Source organism: Chrysemys picta, chromosome 9 (assembly GCF_011386835.1).
Source record: "Chrysemys picta bellii isolate R12L10 chromosome 9, ASM1138683v2, whole genome shotgun sequence".
NCBI lineage: Eukaryota > Metazoa > Chordata > Testudines > Emydidae > Chrysemys > Chrysemys picta.
This window is the reverse complement of record NC_088799.1, coordinates 25,061,515-25,083,115: the sequence shown is the minus strand read 5'-3', so window position 1 is coordinate 25,083,115 and position 21,601 is coordinate 25,061,515. Positions and strand designations below refer to the sequence as shown.

At 44.9% G+C, this 21,601-nt stretch overlaps 1 protein-coding gene across 6 annotated transcripts in view; it reads right to left on the bottom strand.

The window, feature by feature from the left end:
* The window catches only part of LOC112059097 (uncharacterized), a 160,058-nt gene that overhangs the window by 7,408 nt on the left and 131,049 nt on the right, over positions 1 to 21,601 (bottom strand). The window contains exon 2 of one of the 6 annotated variants that reach the window (XR_006175260.2): positions 15,920 to 16,282. The exons of 4 other annotated variants lie outside the window; for them this stretch is intronic. Coding sequence is in view for 1 of the 2 variants with exons in the window: in XM_065557870.1 (XP_065413942.1) it covers positions 7,846 to 9,111 (1,266 nt within the window). In the remaining variant the exon portion in view is untranslated. Of the gene's footprint in view, positions 1 to 956; positions 10,025 to 15,919; positions 16,283 to 21,601 lie in introns of those variants that run through there. One more of the 6 variants, XM_065557870.1, reaches the window with a different exon arrangement.

The following is a 21,601-nucleotide window of genomic DNA, read 5'->3' as shown; positions in this document are numbered from 1 at the left end:
GGCCTCAGAACCATGTGACTCTTAACTTTTATTTTTAGAAGTTTTATTTCAAGAATTCTTCTTATAAGTTAAATATAATGGGCCAAGTTTTGTCTTTAGTTACACCCAATGGGAAGGGGAACATGTCCCTGTAACCTTTGGTTCCTTATTCCTGCCAGTCCTTGTGTGCACCAGCTTTTCCTGTGTCCCTGCTCACAGCAGCCAGTGTCTAGATGGCATTTCTTAGAGAACTGCCTCTGCTGGGTGCTCCAGAATAGGCACTGTTTCCCCCCCAACTTCCTCTCCTAAGAGGTCAGAAGATCATCTTCGCTTCAAGGATGTACCTCCATGACTTTATCTCAACACAGTCAAAAGGTCTGGTTAAAAAAAAAACAAGATTTATTATGAATATATAAAGAAAACCCACCTAAACCAAAATACACATAGTACAGAACATACCCAGTTTCATAGATGGCTTGAGCTAAGCTCTAGGTAGGTATATCTAACATATTGTTCTCCTTTTCTCCTTGCTGATCTTTTAGCCACTCACCCTGATGGAAGCACATATCTAATGGTTTCAAGTCTGCTCTCTTTCCCTCACACAAGCCTTTCAGGCTCCTCCAACATGCCTGACATTTTATAATACCAGTCAGCTCCCTACTGCCAAGTGGTAAACCCCTGTGTCTTCTCCAGAACCACTCTTGGTTATAAGAAGAACAGGAGTACTTGTGGCACCTTAGAGACTAACAAATTTATTAGAGCATAAGCTTTCGTGGACTACAGCCCACTTCTTCGGATGCATATAGAATGGAACATATATTGAGGAGATATATATACACACATACAGAGAGCATAAACAGGTGGGAGTTGTCTTACCAACTCTGAGAGGCCAATTAATTAAGAGAAAAAAAACTTTTGAAGTGATAATCAAGCTAGCCCAGTACAGACAGTTTGATAAGAAGTGTGAGAATACTTACAAGGGGAGATAGATTCAATGTTTGTAATGGCTCAGCCATTCCCAGTCCTTATTCAAACCGGAGTTGATTGTGTCTAGTTTGCATATCAATTCTAGCTCAGCAGTCTCTCGTTGGAGTCTGTTTTAGAAGTTTTTCTGTTGTAATATAGCCACCCGCAGGTCTGTCACTGAATGACCAGACAGGTTAAAGTGTTCTCCCACTGGTTTTTGAGTATTTTGATTCCTGATGTCAGATTTGTGTCCATTAATTCTTTTGCGTAGAGACTGTCCGGTTTGGCCAATGTACATGGCAGAGGGGCATTGCTGGCACATGATGGCATATATCACATTGGTAGATGTGCAGGTGAACGAGCCCCTGATGGTATGGCTGATGTGATTAGGTCCTATGATGATGTCACTTGAATAGATATGTGGACAGAGTTGGCATCGGGGTTTGTTACAAGGATAGGTTCCTGGGTTAGTGGTTTTGTTCAGTGATGTGTGGTTGCTGGTGAGTATTTGCTTTAGGTTGGGGGGTTGTCTGTAAGCGAGGACAGGTCTGTCTCCCAAGATCTGTGAGAGTAAAGGATCATCTTTCAGGATAGGTTGTAGATCTCTGATGATGCGCTGGAGAGGTTTTAGTTGGGGGCTGAAGGTGACAGCTAGTGGTGTTCTGTTATTTTCTTTGTTGGGCCTGTCTTGTAGGAGGTGACTTCTGGGTACTCGTCTGGCTCTGTCAATCTGTTTTTTCACTTCAGCAGGTGGGTATTGTAGTTTTAAGAATGCTTGATAGAGATCTTGTAGGTGCTTGTCTCTATCCGAGGGATTGGAGCAAATGCGGTTATATCTTAGAGCTTGGCTGTAGACAATGGATCGTGTGGTGTGTCCTGGATGGAAGTTGGAGGCATGTAGGTAAGTGTAGCGGTCAGTAGGTTTCCGGTATAGGGTGGTATTTATGTGACCATCGCTTATTAGCACAGTAGTGTCCAGGAAATGGACCGCTTGTGTGGATTGATCTAGGCTGAGGTTGATGGTGGGATGGAAATTATTGAAATCATGGTGAAATTCTTCCAGAAAACACCATCCTGGCCACTATGGACGTAGAAGCCCTCTACACCAATATTCCACACAAAGATGGACTACAAGCTATCAGGAACAGTATCCCTGATAATGTCACAGCTAACCTGGTGGCTGAACTTTGTGATTTTGTCCTCACCCACAACTATTTCACATTTGGGGACAATATATACCTTCAAGTCAGCGGCACTGCTATGGGTACCCGCATGGCCCCACAATATGCCAACATTTTTATGGCTGACTTAGAACGCTTCCTTAGCTCTCGTCCCCTAGCGCCCCTACTCTACTTGCGCTACATTGATGACATCTTCATCATCTGGACCCATGGAAAAGAAGCCCTTGAAGAATTGTCTTTTTTGAATTGCAAATTGTCTGTACTGGGCTAGCTTGATTATCACTTCAAAAGTTTTTTTTCTCTTAATTAATTGGCCTCTCAGAGTTGGTAAGACAACTCCCACCTGTTTATGCTCTCTGTATGTGTGTATATATATCTCCTCAATATATGTTCCATTCTATATGCATCCGAAGAAGTGGGCTGTAGTCCACGAAAGCTTATGCTCTAATAAATTTGTTAGTCTCTAAGGTGCCACAAGTACTCCTGTTCTTCTTTTTGCGGATACAGACTAACACGGCTGCTACTCTGAAACCTGTCTTGGTTATAAGTTTTGCTGTGCCCAAACTGTTCAAATCCTGTGTTCCTGTTCCACCTTATTGCCTCAACTAAGTATAACATGTCTACAAATCTGTCAACTTTTTGCACAGCTCTTAATGGCCATGCTTTGTTGCAGGTATCACACTGACTACTCCATATCCAATGTGAATCGTGGACAAATTAATTGGCCTATCACAATCCATAAGAAATTCTGAGTATGTTAAGAAAGTTATACTAAATATAAACTCCCTAGCCCTGATTTTCTAAACCTCGGAAGTCCAGGGCTCGAAGGAAAAACATGTGCACTATTAACATGATTTGTGCATTGAAAGATGTTGAACATGTGAAAATTAGGCATTTTTGTGTGCAGCCTTTGGCGTCTGAGTTTATGGCAATTAGTCCCACTGTATGCTAATTAAGAAATCTGTTTTTGTTTAGGCTGTATCCACTAAAATGCATGAATTAAATAAATATGACCTCCCCATAGAGCCACTAGAAAAGATGGTTTAACTAAAATACCTAGTGAATATTTAATGCCCTAAGCTCATATAAAAGTGGATGTTAGTGGAAGTCATGGAACAGTTCTCTGAATATAGTTTTTTTTTTTTAGCCTGTCCAGATATAATGAGGATATTGCTTTAAAGATATAAAACAAACTAATAAAATATGCTTAAATATTAAGGTGAATTATTCCAATTGATGAAAACAAGCTAATCATTTGGCTTGAGACCCATCATCAATCAGTCGGCAGAGATAACCTGGATTCTTAGAATTGAACATGACAGAAGAAAGAAAACTGTAGAAACTATTCCGTAGACACTAGAGGCTGCTCTGAGCGGTCCTGATTCAGAGAAAAGGGCTCAATTAAGTCATATAACCCTGTTTACAATCATGTTCTTTTATAAGCAGACTTGTTGACATAAGAGAGAGACTCAAATGAGGGCTACACAAAAATAATAATACTGCTTTTCTTTAAATGATGTGGGATTCGTTCATTAACATTTCCCACAGCTGAGTCTCATGGGTTTGCTTTCTGAAGGACGTACCTTGCAAGAACACATACTACTAATAAAAAGGAACACCAGACTTATGGGACACACAGGAAAATGTGGGTCTATAAAGAGTGACAGCTGCTTTAATGAGGGACAATGAACTCTTGTAAACAATGAGAGCAGAACAACTGAAATTGGCGAGAATACAAAATTAAAGAAAATCATAGGGTAGGATTTTTCAAAGGCATTTGCCTTGACCAACTAAGCTCCCCACTGGAGTCAATGAGAGTTGTTCCATTGACCTCTGTGGGAGCTGAGTTATAACAGTGCAGAGTACTTTTTTAACTATAAAGTATGAGGAAGATATACCCACAAAACAGATTTTGTAAGAGTATTTTTGTTTAACTCACTCAGGGTTTTTTCATTTGTGAAGCATTTAGAAAGCAGGCTCCTGCATTGCATTTTGTCTAGCCCAACAAAGTCTTCCTCTTGATTTCTTTGAAGATATTTGGTTTACACCTATTTAATGTTCAGTTTTCAGGCACTAAGATCCTTCAAAAAAGCATCTCTATTGCAAGTTCAGACTGGAATCACAGGAGGACCATCTAACAGCTTGCATCACAGAAACATTGAAGTGCTTCCTATTTACAAGGTAAGAATGTATCACTGGATAAATCCACTCCCAGGACCATTTTTTCCACTACTTTGAGTGATGTGAATCGGAGCAGGAGCATTACTCTATCAGTCCCAGGGTTGGTGATGGCATGGAACAAAGCTTTGCAAACATATATATGTTCGATGGAAGTCCCAAGATTGCTGTAGCTGCTATTGTGCAATACCAATGAAGCTCAGTTTTTACATTTCCTCTTGCTCAATCCATCCCCTTATGGGATTCTATTGTAAGGGGGACTCATTTCTAGATAAGGGTGATAAGTCTCTTGATATCTCAGACATCATGATTATTGTTACTTATTTATGATTTGGGGAACCAGTTTTTATACAGCTGATAACTGTGGCCTGGTCTACACTAGGCGTTTATGTCGAAGTTAGCGCCGTTACATCGAATTAACCCTGCACCCGTCCACACCGCGAAGCTACTTAGTTCGACATAGAGGTCTCTTAAATTCGACTTCTGTACTCCTCCCCGACGAGGGGAGTAGCGCTAAATTCGACATGGCCATGTCGAATTAGGCTAGGTGTGGATGGAAATCGACGCTAATAGCTCCGGGAGCTATCCCAGAGTGCACCACTCTGTTGACGCTCTGGACAGCAGTCCGAGCTCGGATGCTCTGACCAGCCACACAGGAAAAGCCCCGGGAAAATTTGAATTCCTTTTCCTGTCTGGGCAGTTTGAATCTCATTTCCTGTCTGGACATCGTGGCGAGCTCAGCAGCACTGGCAACGATGCAGAGCTCTCCAGCAGTGATGGCCGTGCAATCTCAGAATAGAAAGAGGGCCCCAGCATGGACTGATCAGGAAGTCTTGGATCTGATCGCTGTGTGGGGCGATGAGTCCGTGCTTTCCGAGCTGCGCTCCAAGAAACGGAATGCAAAGATCTACGAGAAGATCTCTAAAGACATGTCAGAGAGAGGATACAGCCGGGATGCAACGCAGTGCCGCGTGAAAATCAAGGAGCTGAGACAAGGCTATCAGAAGACCAAAGAGGCAAACGGATGCTCTGGATCCCATCCCCAGACATCCCATTTCTATGAGGCACTGCATTCCATCCTAGGTGCGGCTGCCACCACTACCCCACCACTGACCGTGGACTCTGAGGATGGGATATTGTCCACGGCCGGTTCCTCGGACATGTTAGCGGACGGGGAAGATGAGGAAGGAGATGAGGAGGACGAGGCAGTCGACAGCGCTTACAACGCTGATTTCCCCGACAGCCAGGATCTCTTCATCACCCTTACAGAGATCCCCTACCAACCGTCCCAAGCCGTTAACGCGGACACAGAATCTGGCGAAGGATCAGCCAATAAGTGTTTTAAACATCTAAACATTTATTTTTAACAGAACAGGAATATTAAGAATAACAACAATGGGTTTCTCATGATTAGTTTGCCCTAGGCGCTTAACGTTTCAGTCCTGGGCAGTGCAACTATTGAAAAAAAATCTAACAATGTCTGGTTTAGCATGATTGTTCTGCCCAAGCCGCTCTACTCTTTAGTCCCTGCCAGTGCAGCTACAGTAAAATGCGGTCTATATGTCCGGGGATAGAGCAGAAATCCTCCTGGGACATCTCGAGGAAGCTCTCCTGGAGGTAATTGGAAAGCCGTTGCATCAGGTTCCTGGGGAGAGCGGCCTTATTGGGTCCTCCATAGTATGACACGTTTCCGCGCCACGAGACAATCAAGTACTCAGGGATCATTGCCCTGCACACCAGGGCGGCATACGGCCCTGGTCTTTGGAGGCTTTCCCGAAGCATTCTTTCTTTATCGCTGTCTGAGATCCTCATCAGGGTGATGTCGCTCATGGTGACCTGCTTTGAATTAGGTAGGGGAATGTTAGTGTTGGGACTGCTTGCCCGTTCCTTTACAGAACTGTAACCGCTGGTTTGCAGCCACGCGGTGGAGGCGGGAGAGGGGCAGCATACAGGGATCGTTCCTGGGGACAGCCGCGAGGGGGTGGGACAGGGGCAGAGTTCCTGCTTGCCGGATTGCAGGCAGCAGGGACTGACATTGCTTTCAATGTGAAAGGAGGCCAGTGCTAATATTAAAGTTTTAAGCTGCCACAAGTCTACGCCTTACCATGTCTGCCTGCTACACAAATTCCGGTGTCCTGCCCCGCTTCTCAGATCTGCTGTGCAAGACCCCAGGCACTGAATGCGAAGGCCGAGAATTCGACCTTGTCCTGAGTGCGCATGTGATAGGTGCTGTGCATGGTCTTGTTCACAGAGAAAGACTATGTTCTTTGTTCACAACTACATTTATCTTTCTGAGGAATTCACTCCCTTTTTCCCATTCCCACAGCCACATCTGCGACTGTCTCACAACCTAGCCTGGCATCACACTCCCAGAGGCTAGCGCAGATTAGGCGTAGGAAGAAGAGGACACGGGAGGACATGTTCTCGGAGCTTATGGGCTGCTCCTGAGCCCAGGCAGCACAGCAGACCCAGTGGCGGGAGAACTTGTCCCAAATGCACCAAGCACACATGGAACGGGAGGAGAGGTGGCGGCAGGAAGACCAGCAGGCGACTCAAACGCTGCTTGGACTAATGAGGGAGCAAACGGACACGCTCCAGCGCCTTGTGGATGTTCTGCAGGAACGGAGGCAGGAGGACAGAGCCCCGCTGCAGTCTATCTGTAACCGCCCTCCCCCGCCACCAAGTCCCATACCCCCCTCACCCAAAGTGCAAAGAAGGAGGGGCGGCAGAGTCCGTGCAAACTCTCACTCCACCCCTGCAGACAGCTCTAGTAGTAGAAGGCTCTCATTCCCCAAAATTTGACAAGTTCTTTCCTTCCCGCCTCACACAAGCCCCCGTCCAAGTTTCACCTCCCAGTTCCATGTGTAGTTGCTAATAAAAAATATGTTTCTGTTAATTACTGTTTCCATCATGTTCTTTTGGAGGAGGGGGGGAAGGGGGTTGGTAATTGGACAGGACAGTCACCTTTGGCAGGGTACATAGGCGGGGGCAGGTCCAGCAGCAGGGCACATACACAGTGCAGTCACTAGTTACCCTGGTCAGTCTGGGAGGTGGTTTTCATGTTCTGTGGTGGGGGGTGGGTTGCTCTGTGACTTAGTGGCGGGGGAGGGCAGTTACAGATCTTATGCGGCGGTCCTTATCCTGGATCACAGAGCCACGCAGCAGGGGATCTGTAACCGTCCTCCCCCTGCCACAAAGTCACATAGCCCCCCCATACACACAGTCCCGATCAGGAGGGGTGACAGGCTCCGTTGAAACAACCAGTCCACCACAACGGAGCCTGTCAATCCTGGAGTTTAGAAGCGTCATTTGCGTCACTACACTACACCCGCTCCCCACCACAGTCTGCGTCCCAGGTTTAAAACATTCCCGCGAAAACAGTAATAAAGAAAACGGTGTTCATTAGCAAAGTAGAAGTGATTTTATTTCTAAACGTGTGTTGGAAGGGGGTGAAGGGGGTATGTAACTGGAGAGGATAGTCAACATTAACTGGGTAAAGAAACGGGGGCAGGTTCAGCTTCTCTGTACACTAACTTAAAAGTCACAGGTTACCCTGCTCAGTCAGGAACCTAGCTTTCAAAGCCTCCTGGATGCACAGCGCGTCCCGCTGGTCACTTCTAATCGCCCGGCTGTCTGGCTGGGCGTAATCAGAAGCCAGGCTATTTGCCTCAACCTCCCACCCCGCCATAAAGGTCTCCCCCTTGCTCTCACAGAGATTGTGGAGCACACAGCAAGCTGCTATAACAATGGGGATATTGGTTTCACTGAGATCACAGCGAGTCAGTAAGCTTCTCCATCTCCCCTTGAGACGGCCAAAAGCACACTCCACCACCATTCTGCACTTGCTCAGCCGGTAGTTGAAGAGTTCTTTTTCACTGTCCAGGGCGCCAGTATAGGGCTTCATGAGCCAGGGCATTAGCGGGTAGGCTGGGTCCCCGAGGATGACTATAGGCATCTCCACATCCCCAACAGTTATTTTGTGGTCCGAGAAGTAAATACCTTGCTGCAGCCATCTAAACAGACCAGAGTTCCTGAAAACACGAGCGTCATGAACCTTGCCTGGCCATCCGACGTAGATGTTCGTAAAATGTCCCCTGTGGTCCACCAGTGCTTGCAGCACCATGGAAAAGTAGCCCTTTCTGTTAATGTACTGGCTGGCCTGGTGGTCCGGTGCCAGGATAGGGATGTGAGTTCCATCTATGGCCCCACCGCAGTTTGGGAATCCCATCGCTGCGAAGCCATCTATGATCGCCTCCACGTTTCCCAGGGTCACTACCTTTGACAGCAGTACATCAACGATTGCCTTGGCTACTTGCATCACAACAACCCCCACGGTAGATTTGCCCACGCCAAAGTGGTTCGCGACTGACCGGTAGCTGTCTGGCGTTGCAAGCTTCCAGAGGGCTATGGCCACTCGCTTCTGGACAGTCAGGGCTGCTCGCATCCGGGTGTCCTTGCGCTTCAGGGCAGGGGACAGCAACTCACAAAGTTCAAGGAAAGTTCCCTTCCGCATGCGAAAGTTTCGCAGCCACTGGGATTCATCCCAGACCTGCAGCACTATGCGGTCCCACCACTCAGTGCTTGTTTCCCGGGCCCAGAATCGCTGTTCCACGGCATCAACATGACCCATTGCCACCGTGATGTCCTCGGCGCTGGGTCCCGTGCTTTCTGAGAGGTCTGTGCTACTCTCAGACTTCAGGAGCCTCCTCGCCTGACTTATCTGCATCTGCCTCAGGGAAAGGTGGATGATAAGCTGCGAGGCGTTGAGAACGGCCACAACTGCAGCGATGGTCGCAGCGGGCTCCATGCTCGCAGTGCTGTGGCGTCCGCGCTGTCACTGACTAGAAAAGTGCGCGAACTGATTTCCCGCCGGCGCTTTCAGGGAGGGAGGGCGGGAGTGATGGACGGATGACGACAGTTACCCAAAAGCACCCTCGACATATTTTTTTTACCCAGAAGGCATTGGCGGCTCCACCCAGAATTCCAATGGGCAGCGGGGACTGCGGGAACTGTGGGATAGCTGCCCACAGTGCACCGCTTCCAATGTTGACGCTTTCCCCGTTAGTGTGGACTCACAAAGTCGAATTACTGTCCTTAGTGTGGACACACACGTTCGACTTTGCAATATCGATTCCAAGAATTCGATTTAAGTAAAATCGAACTACTCTCGTAGTGTAGACAAGGCCTGTGTGTGTAATTATGAACTCTCTGTATGTATCTTTGTCAAGCTTTGAATGTGCAGCTTCTTTGCCTTCACAGTTGTCTTTTACTTCCATGTTGGACTGGAATTCCAAAAGATAGTAGAGTGAGGGCTAAAAATAGAGAGAGTGGTTGAATCTGGATAGTCCTCCATTCAAATAGAAGCCTCAAGGCAATAGCCTGCCTCCTAGCCAGGAGAAATAATTTATCAGGGGAGAGGCTGCCTTGCAATAAAGTCACCTGGTAGGGATCTGTGGTTACCTGTTGAGGCTGATCAGGGAGTCACCTGACAAAGCTGGCTGTAGATTACAAATGAGAGGGTCTCTCAGCAGCCATTTTGAAAGCGAGAAGGGACAAAGACAAACACCCTGAGATTATATATTCTCGAGGAAAAACCACGTGCAGGAGAGCAGAGGAGACTGAAAGGATATTGGATTCTTCCTAGGACTCTGGACTATGCCCAAAGAACTCTTCCAAGTGGTGAGGGGATTGTGGCAGGGAAAATGCGTATAGCTGTAACCCTTCTGCTAGGTGGAGCCAGCAGCAACCAGGGCTGGGTTCAATATGCAAGCACAGACTCTGAATGTAGAAAAGAAACTTTTAATGAAAGGAGGAAAGTCACCTGACATTAATTAGGGAAAATGCCATAAACAGGATTCATAATTATAAAACTGAGCAGGACACCCACCCCAGAGAGCGTGGGGCAGTGCCTTCTGCCTCATGTTCTTGAGTTCTACAACCAAAAGTTCCTTTTCTGTGATCCTCACCATACCCCTGTCACGGGGTCATCAAGGACCACAGGGTTCAGAGGCACATCTGCGTGAGTTTTCCTCCCTGCCAGCACCTTGCTTGCTCCAGCATCTGAGCACTTCCTTTGGCTGGCCATCCCACCAGCCACTGCACCTTGCTGCCTCTTCAGCCACTAACTGGCTCACCAGCCAATGTCAGTCACCTTCTGCTACTACCTGCCTCTCTGCTGTGACCTCTGCACACCAGTCTTTTAGTAATTGTCAGCTCTTTGAAGGCTGGGCAGAAACACCATCCCATCAAGTGATTTCAGCTCTCAGTGATTTTGAGCTCTTAGCAACTCATTGAGTCCAGCCCCTACCTTCATTAGCAGGACCAAGTACTGATTTTGCTCTAGATTCTTAAGTGGTCCCCTAAAGGATTGAACTCACAACCCTTGGTTTAGCAGGCTAATACTCAAACCACTGAGCTATTCCTCAGGCAGGACAGAAACATAGTCCTACCACAACTGATTTCAGCTCTGATTGAGCGTTTGAAATAACAAAGAGGCTCATAATGAAGCCTATTTAGCTCTTTCTTTGAACAGTGAGGAGGAAGAGGTTAAACTAGTCTGGGGGAGGACCCTTAGGGAGGGTCCACGCACCTCCTGACTGGGAAACCTGTCCCACATCTTACTTCCACAGGGCTCTGTCATTCGAGCCCCTGGCTCCTTTCAGTTGAGGGTGACCCCCACATTTGGGACAGGTTGAGCACAGTTCTGCTCCCCTTCATTCACAATAATGCCAACATTGGTGACAGCATTTCACTACCCCTGCATTCAGTACTAAGGTGATTTGTAACCCAACACCAACCAAAGTTGATCACTTTGAGCAACACACCGATTTGTCTGCTGGATATCTAAGCAGAGTAGGCAGGGGCGCTGGAACAATTCGTACAGTGGGGGTGCTAAGAGCCATTGAACCAAACTGTAAACCCTGTATATGATGGAAACAACTTCAAGCCAGGGGGTGCTGCAGCACCTATGTTCCAGCACCTATGAGAGTAGGTGTATTTATGTAAATACAGTTTGCTCTTGAAGTCTCTCCCCCTCCCAGCTAGCTATCAGGGAAGCATTCAGCAGGCCCTGCTTACAATAATTATGGATAGATCTGTGTATTTCTTGTGAAACATAAGAAAGAATAATAGTGTATTAGAACCTCGTGCAAAGTCTGTGTTTGTTGACTTTCACTGTCACATCTCTCTGAAGAGGTATTCTGTAAACCAGAAGGCTCACACCTTCAGTGGGATTCTGGGGAACATGCTAGAGCTGCCTGGGGGCTTTGTGGGAGACAATACTAGTTTCACCCCATGGAGCCCCCTCTGCCAAGAGGGGTGTCAAACATTAGGTCTGGACCTGGAATGGACCTAGGAACCCAAAGCCAGCACAGTGCCTAAACTGGCTAGCCTCAGCAAGCTAAAGGCATGTGGCATTTAGCTTTTAAGGTCTCAACCCTCAGGTGGTGCAAACGGCATAGCTCCACTAACTTCAAACAACTGAGGCTCTAGCCCAGAAACTCTAGTTCAAATACCGATCTGTACCACACCTACAGCTATCTCCATGATAGAAGTCAGTAAGGAATTGTCCAAATTATAAACTAAAATCTCCTACAAGGAAATAATCCCTAACCTGATACAATCTTGCTCACTCAAGACAATGATATTTCATGAATTGCTCAACCAGAGGAGCTTTCCGTGACCGGGTGTTTGTGCTCTCTGAGGCTTATGCTGCCAAGTACCTGCACGTGACCCAGACACATGTGCAAAAGAATCCTTTGATTATGATTCAAATCAGTTTGGTCAGATGCCAAACATTTAGCAGCCAGCTGAATACTAAGGCCTTGGCTACACTGGCCCTTTACAGCGCTGCAACTTTCTCGCTCAGGGGTGTGAAAAAACACCCCCCTGAGCCCTGCAAGTTACAGTGCTGTAAAGCGCTGGTGTAAACAGTGTCCCAGCGCTAAGCTAATCCCCTCGGGGAGGTGGAGTACCTGCAGCACTGGGAGAGCTCTCTCCCAGTACTGGCGCCGCGACCACACTCACACTTCAAAGTGCTGCCACAGGAGCGCTCCCGCGGCAGCGCTTTGGAGTTTCGAGTGTAGCCAAGCCCTAAGTGAAAAATGTCAACGAGGATTCTGCTTCTCCCTCAATCACCATTATGGTTTGTAGGCTTCTTCTTCACCCATAAAACTGCACGGCGGATCTGAATGATATGTAAATTAATTCAGTACAATTCAAGGTTTTCATATATTGTATATAAAGCCTTTCATAATCTGGGGTTTAAGGACCTCTCCATAAATCACTGCCCAGTAGTTTGTCAATCAGTGGGTGGAGTCCTGGGCCCTAAATCCATGCAGGACCAGGACTAAGCCAGCAGCACAGATTTCTTGCTCTGGGTCCTGCTTGTGGAATTCTCTCCCACAGAAGAGAAGAACCTGGAATCCCTTGCTGGGAGGGTGGGACAATGGGAGCCAACAATCCTGACTCTGTCATTGATGTTGTTGGGGTGGATGGGAGGGAATGTGGTGAGAGAGAATTAGATTTCTTCAGTTTTGCATTTCTTCAATATTTTGCATGTGGACTGAGAATTGTTGCATTTTATTTGGCAAGATAGCTTGCCTGAAAACTACGACATCTGCCCTTTGGTGCTGGCTGGGGATCTGTTTGAGCTGTTTGATTTTTTTTAATTATTATTGTTGTCTTTTGATTTGTGATCTGATTGTGCTGCACTTAGATGATAGGTGCCTTATAAATGTATTAAATAAATAGTATTTTTTTGGAATTAGAACATCTCACCAGCTTAAAAGCTAATATGAAAAGCATCTAAAGACATCAATATTCTGACTCTTATGTTCTAATAGCTATGCAGGCATAGTTTCTGGGCTTTCTTGGCAAAGTACTGGATCAACAGGAGAGCTAGAAAAAACTTCAGAATTGCCTTCTCAGGCTATGTTCCAACATGTTTACTTCAGTGACGCCACCAGGGATCAAGTGTAAAAGTTACTTCATATCTTAAATTATTCCTTTCCTGTCGTGCCGCTGGAGCTTTGGTTATGCTGCTAGTCATCATTTTTTAATTGTGCTCTTCATCAGCTTTGAAAATTCAGGTCACCCGTTCTGCGCCTGTGGCACCAACAATATCTCCTCTTCTATTTTCATTCCAAAAAAGGCAGAGGTTGTGATAGAATTGCTGCCGAAACTCAGTGCTCTGACACCCACCTACATAAGTGCAATGATATCATTGACCTCAGAGGTCAGGGGGATAGAAGTGGTGTGGAGGTATGCACAGATGTGTGACCACTGGCCTGCAGGGCATCTCTAAATGAAAACTGAGAGCCTTTCATTAGGCTCAGTTTTTCTTCACAACAACAAGATGTCACAGCCAGATCAGACATTTAGACTCTTACCTGACAGGCTTATTTGTCAACCTTACTGTCAGGTTGCCCTCCTGTCACTTTCACCTTTTGATAGACTGACTTGTCCCGATCTATGACTATTCTACATCCGCAATTTAGCAATTCACCTGGCGTGCTGAATGGAAACACAAAATTAATACATCCCTGAATATTTCTGGACTAGCTTCAGACTTAATTAAATTCTGCTGATAATAGAGAACGAAGCTCTATTGCATGATTTTTGACATTAATTCATTTCCTCTTTTTTTTTTTGGTTCCTTGATAAATGACTTGGGAATGTATTCCATAAGTAACGATTGCCTCATAGGGCCTTTACTGTCACTTGTACAACACAGAAATTACACTGATCAATACAATTCCTATAATTTATTGTTGAGGCAGAGGGGGAGAAGAGGGTTGGTCTGAGTGCCAACCCTTACTGTTTTTTCTAAGAATATAGGAACATAAGAGTTGCCATTTTGGATCAGACCTATATAGGCAATTACAGAATAACCGGTCCATAAGGGAAGTTACTTTCAAACCTACACAGTTAGAGGTTGGTTTATGTCCTTAAGCATGAGACCTTTTTCCTAATATCCAACCTAAACCTCCCCCACTGCAACTTGAGACCATTACTACTTGTTTTGCCATCTGCTACCACTGAGAACAGTCTAGATCCATCCTCTTTGGAACCCCCTTTCAGGTAGTTGAAAGCAGCTATCAAATCCCCCCTCATTCTTCTCTTCTGCAGACTAAACAATCCCAGTTCCCTCAGCCTCTCCTCATAAGTCATGTGCTCCAGCCCCCTAATCATTTTTGTTGCCCTCCACTGGACTCTTTCCAATTTTTCCACATCCTTCTTGTAGTGTGGGGCCCAAAACTGGACACAGTATTCCATAGACTCATAGAATCATAGAATATCAGGGTTGGAAGGGAGGTCATCTAGTCCAACCCCCTGCTCAAAGCAGGACCTAATCCCAACTAAATCATCCCAGCCAGGGCTTTGTCAAGCCTGACCTTAAAAATCTCTAAGGAAGGAGATTCCATCACCTCCCTAGGTAACCCATTCCAGATGAGGCCTCACCAATGTTGAATAGAGGGGAATGATCACGTCCCTTAATCTGCTGGCAAAACCCCTACTTATACAGCCCAAAATGCCATTAGCGTTCTTGGCAACAAGGGCACACTGTTGACTCATATCCAGCTTCTCATCTACTGTAACCCCTAGGTCCTTTTCTGCAGAACTGCTTCCTAGCCATTCGGTCCCTAGTCTGTAACAGTGAATGGGATTTTTCCGTCCTAAGTGCAGGACTCTGCACTTGTCCTTGTTGAACCTCATCAGGTTTCTTTTGGCCCAATCCTCTAATTTGTCTAGGTCCCTCTGTATCCTAGCCCTACCCTCCAGCGTATCTACCACTCCTCCCAGTTTAGCGTCAGCAAACTTGCTGAGAGTGCAGTCCACGCCATCCTCCAGATCATTAATGAAGATATTGAACAAAACCGGCCCCAGGACCGACCCTTGGGGCACTCCGCTTGATACCGGCTGCCAACTAGACATGGAGCCATTGATCACTACCCGTTGAGCCTGATGATCTAGCCAGCTTTCTATAGTGAAACTTAGAACTGTAGAATTGTAGGAAGGGACCTCAAGAGGTCATCTAGTTCAGTCCCCTGAACTCATGGCAGGACTAAGTATTATCTGGACCATCCCTGAGGGAGTATTTGTCTAACCTGCTCTTAAAAATCTCCAATGACGGAGATTCCACAACCTCCCTAGGCAATTTATTCCAGTGCTTAACTACTCTGACAACTAGGAATTTTTTCCTAACGTCCAACCTAAACCACCATGGCTGCAATTTAACCCCATTGCTTCTTGTCCTATCCTCCTTGTAACAACCTTTTACGTCATCTTGCCTGATACAGGTATCTGCTCTTGATGCCCAGGGGATAGCTGTAGCAGAGTTCTATTTTTCATTTGTGTTTATGTATTTCTGTCTGATTGCTATAATTAATCATGTGTTTCTCATCTCAAGGCTACAATGTGCTCTACATGGGGCTACATCCTGGGATCATTTGGAGACTGAAGCTGGTGCAGAATGCAGCTGCCTGCTGTTTAAATGAAACTTCACTCAGAGTACATAAAACCAATACCCTCTATAAGTTGCACTAGCTGCCTGGATGGAACTTAAGATGATAGCTTTAACCTATAAAGCTCGAAATGGTTTATGATGCAGCTACCTAAGAGATCATCTTTCTCCCCATACAATACATCCAGAGTTGGGATCCACAGGGGCACTCAGCACGGAGCTCCCTTGTGAGGAATGGAAGGAAGCAGCTGGCAGGGTATTCTCCATTAGGCCTTGACTCAGGAATGTGCTTCCCCTGGATCGTCTGGAGCCCAGATTTGTTGCCATTCCATGCATGCTGAAAAGATCATCTGTTCTCTCAGGTATTTAGGAGGTTGCTTTGACCTTAATCCAGACAGTCACTAATTGGTCAGTATTGGAGATTGTTGAAGGTTTCTAGTTTACTGGTGATTATATTTAACACTGGTTGTGATAGTGTGGATGTGCCCAGACCTATGGATGGCATCTTCTGTATCTAGAAAGAGAAATAAACCAATATACTAAATAAAGGTAGAGTCCCTTTGCACCATGAGCTGAATTCTACAGAGCAGTGAGGGAAAGAAAAAAATATAGCTGATAAATTTTAAATGCCTCTAAAAAATATTTCACCTTAAACCTATCAGTGGTACAGCACAAAATATTAGTACTTTGAGCTTCAAGTAAGTGTATTTTTGGAAGGAAATTCCATATTTGTGCAGACAAGAAGGAAATATTGGTATATTACATTCCCCAGGCAATGTTAGATGTACTGCAGTCCCAGAGGTTTCTGGATTATTATACACAGTATAGGTGTGTTAGTTCAGAGGTTCGTGATACATGTGCAGCATACATATATAACCCACTGGGTAGTGAGTGTCGGAGGCCCACAGCAGTTTGAATCCTGGATGAGTCCCCTTACATTACAGATGCTATCTTGGCTGAAACAACAAAGACTGAACTAGGGACCTCCAGAACGAAAAGCATGAACTACTCTAGTTTAAGCTAAACAGCCACGGAGTGTTAGGTCTGGCTGTAACAGTTTCATATCCTCTGTGGATCAGGCACAGAAGGGGACAAGGAAAGCACACTCACATTTGCTTTAAAATAAAAACAGTCCTTTGGTTCTATTTAGCAGCCATTTAAAACATTAAAATAAAATAAACACCCCACACTTACATGTATGCATTTATTTGTTTGGATTTTATAAAACACCCATGGCCAGGCTCCAGGTGCCCCTGTCACCAATTAAAATACACTAGAAAAATCATTACAAAACCAGAACAGCAACACATTTCTCACTATTCATAACACTGTCAGGCAGCAAAATAGAATAGAAACCAAATTACATGTCTTCCCTGCAACTATAGATTTGCAAAGAAACCCTAATCTTAGTCATTTCAGCCCTGCTCAAAAAGAGAAACTAGGCCACATACCCAAGAGGTGAGGAATCCCGCAATGCAAGGAGCACTCACAGAGCATTCCCTGACTGCATCCACCTCTCTTCTATAGATCAAGAGAGCTCCAGCTTGAGTGCTTCCACTGATCCCAGCCATGGTACTGTGGCCCAGAGGAGGATGGTTCTCTCAGAAAGGGCTCGGTAGGACAACAGTCATAATCTTAAACGTCGCCCAGAAGGCAATGGGCAGCCACTGCAGGTCACAGATCACTGATGACCTGTGCTCACATTGAGGTACTCCACTTCAGATGAGCTTCTATAGTCTTCACTAGCTTCAGCATCTGAACTGTATAGAGCCCACATTACTGTAGCCCAGTCTACAATTGACAAAGGCATGGATTATGGGAGCAAAGAGGATTTTAAAAAGACCGAAGATTTGGTCCTTGATCTTTACCACACCAGAAAGATCATCAACCAGTGCAGGTTCTATGCCCTACCCAGATTCGAACTCCATATGACAAGGGTCAAAGAAGTCAGAGGCATTCAGATAATCTGTGAGTTGTCTCCCCATGACTTTTGGCATATTGTCCAACCAAGATTGGATGTTTTAATACAGGTTAATAGCTGGATAGATTGTCAACATCAAGAGATGGCTTTTTGAGCCCAGGCTGAATGTGTCTTTTAAAGCAGACAGCAACCTGCTCTCCTCAAAGGAGGAAATGACAATCTCTACCAGCAAAGAACTCAGTATTTCCCCACAGGCCTTCACCAGCCAGGAAGGAACAATGATTCAAAGTACAGGTTGCTACACAAATGTCTTCCCAGCACAACCAGAGCCTCTGTAAATGACATTGGTAAATCAAGCATAGACGAACTAGCATTGTCCCCTCTCAGTAAGGCCCTACCTTCATAGACGCAGACAGTTTGGTCTGATGCTAGTTGATATTAACTGCAAAGTAAACAGAAATTTCTTCATATTGGGAAGACTCACATCAGCAACCAAGCAGAAACAATCCAGATTAACCAAGGTAATCATCCCATTTGACACAAATCTGCTCAATCAGATTTCAACCAATACTATGCTGACAGAGGCAAAGGGTTAACAATCTTATCTCAATCCCTTTCCCTTTGATGAAAAACAGTGTGTGCAACGCATCATGTCCCAGGCTCTCTGTCTTCTCTTCCCCATGAGTCTCAAAATTCTACAGGGCATTCATATCCCGCTTAAAAAAGAAAGGTGCTGTGTATTTTTGTCTTGTATTCCTTTAACAAAATTTTAGTGTTACAATTAAATAGGTAGGGCCAGATATTTGGGACTAGGGCTGCTATTTACTTCTATTTGTGTAGTATCTAGCCTAATTTGGGGCCCAACCTGGTGGAAGCCTCCAATGTGTGTTTAACAATGTGTGTTAAACAAGCAACAACAATGTGAAGGGGGAGGAAGAATTATTTTACAGTGCCCCCAAGTATACTAGGCATTTATTGGCCACTGGAGTCACTGTGAGTTTAAACTAAAGTCTCTTAGATCAGAATCTGCCCTGAAATTAATAAGGAATTAAAATAAAATAAGACAGACAAATGCCCCCTAGACAAGCTATAACATATTAGACGTGCTCTTTGGGAGGCTGAATACAGGGTTTCTTCTTCACAAATGTGTCTAATGCTTGGATAAAAGCACTTACAGGATAACAGTTCTGTTGGAGCTTAATGCATGCTTTATGCTTTCCAAGTCTGTGTGATGTTCAAACGTTACATATCCACAAAAGTCATATTGAGAACCAGCTCATAATGCAGTGACCTGATTCTGACTGAGCACTACCTCAAGGTGGTTAACAGCCCCATTGCCTCTTGTGCTTGGAATGGTTTGAAATGGTCCGGCGCCTCACCCCTAGAGCGACAGACTTCAGGTCATTACAAAACAGCTTACAGCATCTGTGTTTAATAACAGCCATTTTACATAGTTTAACATGTAAAACAAAAACACAATACAGGAGAGTAAAATAGCATAGGCCAGTATCAATGTCAGTTAGGCTATAATGGGAATTCTCAGTGGGTAAAGTGTTTTGTTTACAGGCATAAAAATGGTTATACAAGCTAATTTTGCTATATTAGTTAAAATAGTTGCATAACATTTATAATCTTAATTAGTAAAAAAATGTCACGATTCAAAATGCAATTATTTTATTAACTCCCGTTGACTTCTGTGGGAACAGAACTAGACCTTTAAAGTAACTTCCAGCAACTAAGAACTATTATATACACTACATCTACTCTGTTACACCGTGACATGCAGTTATGAAAACTCTGCCAGTACAATTGTCCCTGGGCTCATAGACAATGTTTAAAAAGTACACCCGCACACCAAAGAGTGAGTTGGGAAGAGAATCAGGAACCCTAAATCACACTCCCTTGCACTGACCTCTGCATCTCATAAGCATGCTGAAAGGTACTTTTTTCATGCATTGTTTTGTTTACGTCACCAGGGACGCATCCCTATGCTGAGTGCATTGAAAAGACAGGAAAAACTGGCAGGTAATCTAAATGGTTGAGGACTATGCATTATGAAAGCCTGAGATACAAAAGCTAGCATCTGAGGAAACTCTAGTCCCTAATACAACGTTGCACTGCAAGGAAGAGCATGCAGGTGGAGGCAGGAGAAGTGGGTAGGGAGAAAAGAAAGGGAAACCAAAGATATTTTTCACTTCTCCATGCCTTCCAAAAGAAAAGAAATGAATTTCTGTGAAGGATTCAGGCCTCAAAAGTTAGCTTGAAAGATTAGTTTACACAAAACCCCAGCACAAACTCTGGGTCTATTGGGTGCCATTTTCCACCAGGTGCTGAACCCTGCTCAACTCCCAGTCAGCATCTGGGAATGGAGGGCTCTCAGCATTGTTCAGGAAGCACTGGGAATCTCACAGGATTGGGTCAGGCATGGCAAAGCTTCTGCCTCTGTAAGAATCTCTCTCCCCCACTCACTTCTTCCCCTTGCTTCCAAACCACTGCAATGGAAAATCGAAGCTGTCTGCTGTTGGGAGTCTGACATCCCTATCAAGGAAACTAAGTGGTGCCTTTGTAGTCTCTTGATTAGGGTTGGCTTTCAGCACAAGCAGAGCAAGCAGATCTTAGGACTCTGTTGTTCTGATGGCTCAACCTCCCATGCAAACTCTCCTAACTCAGAGTCCAGCCCTACTTCCCTCTCCTACAATGGTAGATAATAATTCATTTCCAGACATTCTTGTCTGACACTAGGACCCGAGAGGAAGGAACCATGTAAATCACAAAGACTGGCTGTTCTGAAGTCTCTGGACAGAGAGAGAAAAAAGGGGGAAGATTTCAGAGGAGGAACCTGTGACGTTGTGCAGTCTCTATGGTTTTATAAAAACATAATAATAAGTGAATATAATGTAACTGGGATAGTTTTATAAAGATTTGATAATAAGTGAATATAATGCAACTGGGATATGCTTCGTGCAAAAGGTCTCTTGTAAGGTATCATTACAAAGCTCATAATCTAGTGAGTGTGATCATCCTATTTGTAGAAATGTACCACTCTAGTATCTAAAACTAGAAATATAAAACATAACTCTGAGGGCCTATTGTAATTATGTAAAGTGTGGGCCATTAATGATGGTTTGGAATCTTGATGACTCCCATTAACCAGGACCATTGTCTGCAGATGGCTGTGTTTACCTATTAGTCTTCCTGTATATGTGTGTGCTGGCAAGTGGGCAATGAAGTCTTGCAGTGACATGTGATCATGTCACCTGAACTGGAATCCATCTTTAACCTGGTGCTTTTCCAGTGTGGGGGGGTGGAAACCCAGAGGGACAAAGGATTCCCGCCTTATGCAAAAGATATATAAAGGGGTGGAAGAGAACAAAGGGAGAGAGGAGCCATCATGAAGAATCCCCTAGCTATCACCTGAGCTGGAACAAGAGCTGTACCAGGGGAAAGAATTGTGCCCAGGCCTGAAAGGTGTCCAGACTGAGAAAAAACTTACTGAAGCATCTCTGAGGGTGAGATTATCTGTATTCAGTTTGATTAGACATAGATTTGCGCATTTTATTTTATTTTGCTTGGTGACTTACTTTGTTCTGTCTGTTACTACTTGGAGCCACTTAAATCCTACTGTCTGTATTTAATAAAATCACTTTTTATTTAGTATTTTACTCAGAGTACGTATTAATACCTGGGGGAGCAAACAGCTGTGCATATCTCTCTATCAGTGTTATAGAGGGTGAACAATTTATGAGTTTGCCCTGCATAAGCTTTATGCAGGGTAAAACGGATTTATTTGGGTTTAGACCCCATTGGGAGTTGAGCATCTGAGTGCTAAAGACAAGCACACTTCTGTGAGCTGTTTTCAGGTAAACTTGCAGCTTTGGGACAAGTGATTCAGACCCTGGGTCTGTGTTGGAG